This window comes from Phyllostomus hastatus, unplaced genomic scaffold (genome assembly GCF_019186645.2).
Source record: "Phyllostomus hastatus isolate PE091 unplaced genomic scaffold, TTU_PhHast_1.1 phas_scaffold_129, whole genome shotgun sequence".
Lineage (NCBI taxonomy): Eukaryota > Metazoa > Chordata > Mammalia > Chiroptera > Phyllostomidae > Phyllostomus > Phyllostomus hastatus.
Genome location: NW_025334009.1, coordinates 534461 through 544248, shown reverse-complemented (window position 1 = coordinate 544248; position 9788 = coordinate 534461). Strand labels below are relative to the sequence as shown.

Genomic DNA, 9788 nt, shown 5'->3' with positions numbered 1-9788 from the left:
ACCTGGCTTCTCCCTCAGGTTGCGGCCCCTCCCCCCTCCCCCGGTGTCATTGCCGCCCACCTGTGTGGGCGCCTTCCCTCCTCCACCAACTCGCCCCGCCTGTCCGCTCCCCCCACTTCCACTCTCCCTGAAGCCCACCGGAGGAAGCTGGTCCCAAGGAGCCAGCACCTGGGAGGAGAAGGCAGGGACGGGTGTCGGGTGTCGGGTGTCGGGTGTCAGCCGTCTCTGCCGTCCCACTGGTGGACCCGGGTCTTACCTACCCTCTCTGCCTTGGTCCCCGCATCTGTACGGGCTGGGAAGTACCGTTCCCTCACGGTGCCCTCGGAAGAGTTGCAAAGCCCCGTCACAAGCAGCTGACGTGGGGCTCAGCACGCCGGCCACTGGCTCAGCCGGGGAGGGACGACCGTTTCCGGGGCCCCGGTCCCGTGTGCCGGCCACACGCTGGGAGCTGCGGCCACAGCAGTGAGCAGGACCACGTCCCTCCCGGCCTTCCCGAAGCTGCCTTCCTAGTGAGGGGTTCGGGCATAAGGAACCTCGGCACAAGGCCAATGTCACCCAAGGATGCGTCCTGGGAAGTAAAGACAGTGACGGCAGAGCGTCTGGGGACGGGAAGTCAGCAGACATCTCCTGTCCTCCGAGGAGGCACCTGCGTGAGCCCCACGCGATGCGTGTTTCAGGAACCAAGTCCTGGGCGCAGCATGGAGCACCTCCGAGACCCTCTCACCGGTCAGGGGCGGGCCGTGCCGGAGGGAGAGCGTGCAGTGCATAACCTGGCAGTTAGGGTGAAGGACTCATGCAAGGGTGTTTGCCTCTGCCCTGCAGTTTTTGTGAAACCTCACTTTTCCCTGCATCTTGGATGCTGAAAACCCCCCAGTACTCATTAGTCTGAGACCAAGAACCCGCCGGGACCACCCACCCCAGCGCTGGAGAAGAGAATTCTGTGAACTCCCTGACGCACACCCGCCAACCCCGACGTGGGGGCGGGGCTCGGGGAGAGGAATCGGGCGAGGTCCGCGAGGCGATCGCAAAAGACGGCACACCTCTTCCCGGAGACATGGGCCCTTATCGTAGAAACCGGCTGCACTCCCATCCATACTTTTACCTGAGCGTGTCCGCCCGCCTGTGGGTTCAGCAGGTATTGTCTGCCCTGCCTGCAGCTGCCCCAGCCACCGGCGAGCCGCGGCTCCGTGCCGCGCCTGGCCCGAGACAGCGCCGCCGTCCCCGCACAGGCGGGGCATCCGGGCGGCGGGGAGATGAGCTCACTGTAAAGTGCTGGGAGGTACAAGGCGCCTCATAAAAGGGAAGTTATTATTCTTAGTTACAATACCCTAAAAAAAAGACCTGCCACCCGAGTGGCGGCTGAAGTCTGACTGCAGAATTGCTTAGAACGCCACAATCAGGCGAGGCCAAGTTCAATAACAACTCCATCCAGCATTCACACAGAGAAGGCCCACATGTGCCTTTATTTTATTTTTTTTTAATTTCCTGGGCTTCCGGCCCAGAAATTGGATGGGAATTTCATTTAAACCTGCTCTTGTGTATCGACTTCTGCTAAGTACCAGGCGCTGGGTCGGCTCACGCCGCCACGCTCTCCTCTCCGAGCCGCCCAGGGAGGAAGCAGAACGCCGCCTCCCTCTGCGAGTGCGCCTGTGTACACAGGCCTCACCTGTCCCGACACACAGAGCTGGCTCGCCCTAAGTGTCCATCAGGCCCTGGCTGCCGTGGCTCAGCAGACTGAGCGCCCGGCCTGCGAACCAAAGGGCCGCTGGTTCAAGTCCCAGTCAGGGTACAAGCCTGGGTTGCGGGTCAGGTCCCCAGTAGGGGGCGCGCGAGAGGCAACCACACACTGATGTTTCTCTCCCTCTCTTTCTCTCTCCCTCCCCTTCTCTCTAAAAGAGAATAAATAAATCTTGAAATAAATAAACGTCCATCAGCGCTCTTACCGATTTAGAACCACCGCCCCCCCCCCCATCAGCCGATGCTGCCGCCACTGCAACCGGACTCCGAGCCCACGAACGCCCTCCCGGCGGTGACCCGCTTCCACCAGCACCGGCGGCCTGAGTTTGGAGACGACTAGCGGTTGGGCGGGCGTGGCGAGGGGTCCAGGTTTGGGTCTCCCTCTATCGTGTCTGCCGTCTTCCCCCGTCACTCCCCAGCCCGGGGCCAGCCCCCCACCCTCCCACTGTTGGCACCAGACAGGGCGTGGGTGGGTGCGTGAGAAGACAACGCATCGCGAGACCCCGCCCTGGAAACGCCGAGGAGGGGCTCCCGGGAGGGAGGTGGGCGGGGCCGTCAGGGCGCCCGCTCGGCGCGCAGCTGGCGCGCGGTCTGCAGGTCGTGTCTCCGTGCCTTCCGGAACACGCCGCCGGCTCTGCCCAATAAAACACCCGTCACACCCGGAGTGGGGGGGGGGGTTGGCAGCAGGTTCGCAGACTGCGAGCAAAAGGATTATTTACAACTGCCCATGACGAGGGGAACGGCCGTAAACCACCTTTCCTCCCTGTTCCGTCTCTTTCTTTGGCTAAGTGGAGAGGCCGTAAGGAGCCCAAATTTACTGCAATTTAATTCTGATGGGAGAAAGCCCATTATTTTTATTTATAGTAGCGAGCTCTATCTCACCTTGCCTCCCCCCATTAAAACTTAAATCACCCGTGTTTTTTTTTTAATGCAGCCACTCTTCTTAAAAGGAAGAACGGTTCCCTGACACCGTGGGAGAGGATTGAGGCGGCCAGCCTTGGAGACGGTCCCCGCGTGTCCAGGCCAGCACCGCGAGCTCCGAGGAAAGAGCTCACCACTGCCCCCTGGTGCTCAGGCCTGGGGAGCCGGCCCTTCCCGCCCGCAGCCAGGACGGGGGCCCAGCAGGCCCCAGGCGCCTCCCGGCGGTGCAGCACCCTGCATCCCTCCGGCCTGGGTTCTACCTCTCGGCTGTTAAACCCTGGAGGAGAGGTTTTCCAGAAGTTCAGGTTCCGTTCTGAGTTGCGGGGGACGAGACGGGAGCCCTTTGGGAGGCGCGAGCTAGACTGAGAGGGCGTGGTCAAACCGCAGCTCCCCTTCCAGGCCCGCCGGGCCTCCTGGGACCTCCTGGGACCTCCTGGGACCTCCAGGTCGCCGCCCTGGCTGAGGGGGCGTCCCTGCAGCAGGGGGACTCAGGGAGGAGAGGGCCGGGGGCACAGCGCGGGGCTCTCCCTTCTGGTCTAACTAAGCGACCTCGTAGGCCTTTTGCTATGAGCTCATGATACATTTTCAAAACGCTGACCCCGAGGAGGAATGTACTGACAGAGAAGGCTCGGAGCCCAGCACCCCAGGGTCACAGGTGCCACCTGCATCCCGGGGCACCGCCTCGCACACCTGCAGCCAGCCCCTGCTGCGTCCGCCCTTACAAGGGGGTTCCTGGAATCCCCTTCCAGGAACCAATGGGCGGAGACCCGCCCGGCCAATCCGAGCTGAGCAGCCATGCCCTCATTTGCATCTTTCCTGAGCAATCCTGACAGCTCCATAATGGCCAATCAGAATATGTGATCCCAATCACCACAGCGTATTTAGGGCACACCCTGCAAATGTGGATGCCTCATTTGCATCAGAATGGACCAATCAGGGACGGGGGCGGGGTGGGGGGAACACTTTGTGCACGGGGCCTCCCCTCTGTCCTCCAGGGGCTGTGTTTTCCTTTTGCAAATGGTGCACCTGAATCCAGGTCCTGTTTGCACCGCCCCCGTGATTGGGGGGCCCGTGTTCTCATTAGATGGGTGGGAGTCACCCTTTGTTGACAGAATGCCAGAGAACCCCACAGCTCAGCCCCTGTTCGGTGTTCCTGCCAAGGACGGCTGTTGGTACCCTGCGAGGTCCTTCTGGAAACTGCGAATGCGGAGCCAGGCACGCACACACCCGAACCAGCCTCCCCCTCCTGACAAAACCCCCAAAAGCCACGGCAGGCCAGTGTCCGAGTCCCAGCCGCCCCCCAATGTTCCAGGGCTCGTCCCCAGGACACTGGGGTCACACCCCCACCCGTGGACAGGTAGGTGGTCTCCGACAGACGTTGGGTGACTGCCGGGGCCCCGCTATTCACGGCAAGGGCCAAGGCTTCCACCGGCTTCGCTAAGGTCGGGGCTCCGCCACAGCCGCTGTCTGGAGTTGTTTGGGACAGTAGAGGTGAGGACGCCTCCCTTGGAGCAGGAGGAGAATTGGGGTTAGCCTCAGAACTGACGGCTGGCAGGCCGGGGCAAGTTAATTTCCTCCTCGCTAATCCAGGGACGATCAGAGATCCAGGTTCTCGGGGGAAAACCCCAGAGCAGACGGGCCGCCGTCCCGCCGTCCACTCCCGGGGTGCACAGCGCGCCCGCAGGACTGCCGGCTTTATCACTCACACTGCGGTCCCCGCGCGCGGCTGGGTGCCATCCCCGCCTTTAACCCCCGCGCTCCCTGGACAGCTGTGCGCGCCGGAGGCCTCCCGGCGGCGACACGCTGCCCTGGGCCCTCCAGCGCCACCACCTCGGGCCCTGCAGGCCAGACACACTCGGGCTCGCAGAGCTTTGGCGCGGCGTGGGGCGTCGGTCTGGTAGGGAGTGAGAGGAGCTGGCGGGGAGCGTGGGCACGCCGGGGGGCGTGGGGATGGGAGCACGGGGGCCGAGGCGCGAGCGCACTGGGGTGTGGGGCTGGGAAAGGGGGGTGGGCATGGGGTCGGAGCCTGGAGCGCGTTGGGGGCGTGCGGCGTGGGTTACGGTGGGGCGTGGGCACGGGAAGCGCGGGGGCCCGCAGGACACGGGCACGCGGGACGCGGAGCGTGGCCCCGCATGAGCCGCGTGGGGCAAGGGATCCGGTGGGGCGTGGGAGCACGGGGGCGGGGCGCGCAGGGGGCGTGTGTTCTGGCGGGGCGTGGGCGCGGGGCGCTGGGCGTGGGTGCACAGGCGACGTAGGAGCACGAGGGTCGTGGGCGCACGGGGGCGGAGGCGGGGCGTGGGCGCCGGGCCGGGTTGGCTGCTCATCAGCTGCTCCGCGAGCCCTCCCCCAGCTCTCCACCGCGGCCCCGCCCCCAGCCGCGAGGAGCGGCCGAGACGCCGGCAGCAGGACCGCGGCGGCGGCAGACACACACAGCCCGGCTGGCGGGGCCGGCGCGCAGCGGGAAGGGCGCGCGGAGGCCGCGGGTCCAGGTAGGTCGGGAGGTCCCTCCTGGAGCCGCCGGGCAGAGCGGATGCGCGGGCCCCCAGGCCCCTGGGCTCCAAAGTTTGGGGAAGACCAGGCTTCTCGGGCCGATGTGCTTCGGGGCGCTCGTGTTCCCTTCCAGCGAGGGCGGTCTCGGGGTTGAAAGGCTGGCGTCCGGCCCCAGCGGGGGACCTGCCCGCCCGGCCTTGCGACCGGCCCTGAGCGCCGCCGTTGACCGGGGAAAAGTTGGGGGGAAGTTGCGGACCCTTGGGACGCGGAGGGGGAGTCCCCGGCCTGCGGTCGGAGCGGGGAGGTGACGGCGGCGCGCCCGAAACCCCTTCCCGCCGGGCTCCGGGGCCGCCGGGCGCAGACCCCGCTCCGGAGACCGAGTTCTCCGAGCTCCCAGACCCGCGCGCGGCGGGGACGGAATCCCTGTCGCATTCATTTGCGGGGTTTCCTCTGACCGGCTGTGGTCGGGGTCTCCTGAGCTCGGACCCGGGTCGGGGCTGCCGCTCCGCCTCAAAGGAGCCCCACAGGGCGCCCCGCGCGGGTCACCGAGCGCCGGCGGGGGGCGGCCGAGCTCCCGGGTCACGGCGCGGCGGGGACGGCGCCGGCTCCGCTGGTGCTGTGCTCCGCAGGACCGCCGGCCCCGCGCCCTTGCCCGAATTGCATTTGCTCATTGATTGGCACTCAGGACAGGCGCCCACGGCGTGGTTTAATAATAAACGGTGCCGCTCCGGCGAGGAGAGCCGGTTCCCCGCCGAGCCCTGGCGAGGGGGCTGCCGGTCTGGTCCCCTGCACCCAGAACCGAGCCGGAGAAAGGCGGGCAGGCGGGGCGGGGGCAGGGGCCGCCGGGTGTGCGCCAGAGGTCAGGGGCCCCGGCCCATCTGGTGAGTAGGTAAACCCAGAAGTCGTCCAAATGATGAAGCGAGAATAACTAAAAATACTGGGGAGACTGCTGGCCCTGGCTTCTGTCTGCCCCCACAGAGATGAATATCGCACTGGCTGCAAAGAACCCTGATCTGTAAATAGATTAAAAGCAGGAATTAATCAGAACGGTGAGTCAGAGCGCTTCAGACTGGAGGGGGGCGAATGCGGCGACAGTGCTAGGAAGTCTCGGCACCGGAGTCCGTCCGACGCGGGGCCTCTGCTCCGGGGCCGAGCCTGGTGGCAGAGGCATGACTTGGGGGTGGCCTCCAGGGGTGCCAGGCTGTGGCTTGACCCTTCCCGGGTCGTGGGGCCCGGGAGGAAGTTGCAGGTGACCAGTCCTGGCCACAGGGACACCGCTTGCAAAGCGCCCACTGCGTGCCGGCCCCTGGTCGCAGTGGGGCAGGTTCCTGGACGTGCCCCCAGAGGACGTCGGGTGGGGCTCAGCCTCGCTCGCGGAGGGGGGACGGTGTGTAACCGGTGACAGCAGAGCGTCGGGAGTCTCCGAATGGCAGCTGGGGGTCCGTTGAGAAGGGGCGTGTGGTCTGAGGACCCCTGAGTGGGTCAGCACCCACCGGGGACGGAGAGCAAGTGGCTGTGCTGCCCTTAGGCCAGTGCCCGGGTCGGGCGCGTGTGTGGGCGTGTGGGTATGTGGGGGGGCCTCCTGTCGAAAGCTGGGGTGGCTGAGACAGTGCGCGACTAAGTGACACGCAGGCTGACAGATTCGGGCAGCTGCTGCCTCGGACAATAACCTTCCTTCAGCCCCGCGGCCCCCTGGCTGTGGGTGTCGTCAGTGTTCGCCTGAGCTCACCGAGGCCTGCCCTTCCTTTCCCTGGGAGCGGTCTAACTTTCAAACACCCTCGCGGCAGTCCCACAGCCCAAGTGCTCCTTACCAGGCCCACAACGCCCGCACCAGCACCGGCGCACCGAGCCCTTCCCCGGGGGCCAAGGCCCGCGGCGGCGTGCTGGGGGTCACGGACGCGCGGCCCCTGGGCCGTGCCGGCGGCACCGGTGTCCGTCTCATCGGCGAGCGCCACACTCGGGGCGTGTGCCCCGGCTTGGCTTCTCCCGCCTCGTGTGACCGTCCGCCTGGAAGTTTTCATCAACTCCGCGTCTGTTTTGTGCTGAAACAGGATAGAAGGATCATTGCGCCTTTTCAAACTGCCAGGTGTCTGTCTCGGAGCCGCCGCGAGGCCACCCGGCACGGAAGCCAGGCTGTGTCTTCCGGTCCCCGAGGGGTGAGCTGTTAGCGGTGAGATAATGTGACTTGTGTGCATTCGGGAGGCACGCGGGTGGCAGGGGGCTTGCCGGCACCGTGCATGTGCCCGCCCGCCCACCCCGAGTCACCTGCAGCCCACCCACCTCCGAGCCTGCTGAGCGGAGGAGTTCCTCTGTCCCCTCGAGGGTGAGCGTTTCTGAGGCGACCGCTGCTTCTCGACACCACTCGAGAGTCACCTGGAGCGGGGGGACCAGCCCCTTGTGCCTGAGGACCGGGCGTTCAATAGCATCGTTTTTGCAGAGCAGTTTGGACGTGCTGGGCCACAGCTCGCTCAGGTGTGTTGAAGTGGAGGGGGGACGGATCTCAGCTCCAGAGGCGTTCACGTGTGCTGGCCGGGCTCTGGGTTTTTGTCCTGGCCCCCCCGTCCCTTCCCCACCACCCCCAGCCGCCCCCCTCCCCACAGCTGCCTCCCCACACAGTAGCTCATGCCTTCAGAAAATGTGCTGCAGGAGAAAGCTCCCCCTGGCTGAGACGCTGCATGCTGAGTTTGAACCTTGGTGCTTTCTACCCCCCCCCCCCCCACTCCCCCCACCCCCCTCCACTCCCCACCCCCCCCACTCCCCCACCCCCGCTAGCGCACAGTACACGCAGGAAGCGGGGCTTTCTCAGCGGGGTGCTAGCGGGACTCGATAGCCTCAAACGGCGCTGCTAGTTGGAATGTAAATATTTGTGGAATCGTTACTGTGCGAGAAGCTGCCTCGCCAAAAAGTGAGAAAGAGGGACTGTTTTATTAAGTAGGATAAAATAACCCCGACGGCACGCGCGCGCCTGACTGCAGCCCTGGGCGTCGCGAGAGATCTGTCCAGCGGGACCGGCGGCTCCCTGCACCCCCCGGGTGCCCCCGAGAGGCTCAGACTGTAAATTTCCTGGGTGCTGGAGCGGGGGAACACACCTGCTCTGCTTGTTTGCTTCTCTCGCGAGCTGGCTTTGGACTGCCTTCCGGGCTCCGGGATGAAATCTGTAATTCAAAACCAACTTTGATTGTATTGCTGATCGATGAGCCCGTCACCCGGCCCTTTCTGCCCAGATAAAGAATTCTCGGGCCGGTTCCAACGCGCCTGACGCTCTTATTTTGGGAACTGGCACAGCTCTGAGCTCCCGTGTCCTTTCGGTGCTCAGGCTGACAGTGTCTCCGAGCCGCCCTCTTCGCTCCGTCTGCGTCTCCGCTCGCGTCCTTCCGCGCACGGCCGCCGCCGTCTCCCCCGGGCCCCCTGCGCAGGCCCCCTGCCCCTCTCCCAGCTTCCTCCTCCCCCAGATCCTTCTCTGCACAGTGGTCACAGCAGCATTTTTAAAAAAATGTACGTTAAATTACTGTTTCTCTCTCCAAAGCTCTTCAAGGGCTTCCTGTCGCTTTCTGAGCTATTAAGCATCACCTGCAGGGCCGTGAGGGTTCCAGCCCCTGGAGCCCCCCCAGCCCCCCTCACGCCGTGCTCTGTGGAGTGGGAGCTCCGTCCGCTCTTTCCCGTCCGAGGTTCCATTGACCTTCCTCCACCACAGGGCTCAGCCTGCCCTTTGCCGGGGTGTCCCCTCCGGCCTTTAACCCCAAGCACACAGACAGGGGCAGACACACGGGGGTTTCCACAGCTGCTCCCCCCTCCGGCCACGTGTAACTTAAACACGTGACTGGGACGGCCTTCTCCACCCCTCCTCCCCCTCCTCCTCCTCCCCCTCCCCCTCCTCCCCCTCCTCCCCCTCCTCCCCTCTGAGCTCCTCTCTCGGGCTCCTCTGGTCGTCCCCAGCCAGGGCCATCACTCGCCCGGTTTCCTTCCTGGTTCCGTGTTCGCTGCCCTGTAAGCCTCTGGCGTGCATGCAGCGACCACCTCTGTGCCGCCACCCCGTCCTGCACGGCCGCGCCGGTCACAGCCCTGGCTCCCAGGGAGCTGCGGTGAGCCCCCCAGAACTGTGCTGTGGGAGGTGCTGAGTCTGCAACTCCGGACGGAGGCGCCTGTGACGGAAGACGCTGGGGAGGCCGCCCCTGCTCCTCAGGAGCCCGCAGCCCAAGTTCACGGGCATCCTTCCTGCTGCGTTGCCCACGGTCCCCTGGCGCCCCCGAGGGTGCCCGACACCGGCCCGCTGTGTGGTCACGGCCTCACGCATGCTCCCGAGCGGGCCCTCCTCTGGTGACCGTGTCTCTCTGCGCGTTCACGCGCGCTGTGGTCCTCGAGCTTGTGGCCCCGGTGGCCTGTGGCAGCATCCTCTCCCTTTGTCCCTGGAACCGGTCAACGGGGTAAAAACACAAGGACATTCGCCGGGGGTTTCCTGCGCCAGCCCCGGCCTGAGCCCGGGGCCCACACTTTTCTGACTCTGTGCGGGGGGTGAAGACTCCCCTGCCTCCTGCCCCGCCGCCCGCCGGGGCTAGCCTCCCTGAGGGGGGTCAGGGTGAGTCCGTGAGCCCCATGCCTGGTGCTGGGGGACCCCCGCTGCCTGGAGAAACAACCCCCCG

The 9788-nt window shown here is 65.6% G+C and overlaps 1 protein-coding gene across 1 annotated transcript; it reads right to left on the bottom strand.

Moving 5' to 3' along the window:
- Window positions 1–2292: 2292 nt before the first annotated feature.
- LOC123830699 (basic proline-rich protein-like) lies at window positions 2293–7090 on the bottom strand. Its single transcript, XM_045857227.1, has 5 exons — window positions 6960–7090; window positions 5695–5934; window positions 4719–5433; window positions 4365–4552; window positions 2293–2371 (listed from the first exon to the last, which is right to left on the bottom strand). The coding sequence occupies exons 1-5, from the start codon at window positions 7088–7090 to the stop codon at window positions 2293–2295; spliced, it is 1353 nt and encodes a 450-aa protein (XP_045713183.1).
- Between the last annotated feature and the right edge of the window lie 2698 nt (window positions 7091–9788).

Coding starts and splice junctions, on each gene's coding strand:
- LOC123830699 (XM_045857227.1), bottom strand. CDS start 7,090: ATGAGACGGACACCGGTGCCGCCGGCACGGCCCAGGGGCCGCGCGTCC. Junction 4,553..4,718: donor TCCCGTGCCCACGCCCCACC/GTAACCCACGCC, acceptor ACTCCCTACCAG/ACCGACGCCCCACGCCGCGC. Junction 2,372..4,364: donor CCGCGCGCGGGGACCGCAGT/GTGAGTGATAAA, acceptor TTTATTGGGCAG/AGCCGGCGGCGTGTTCCGGA.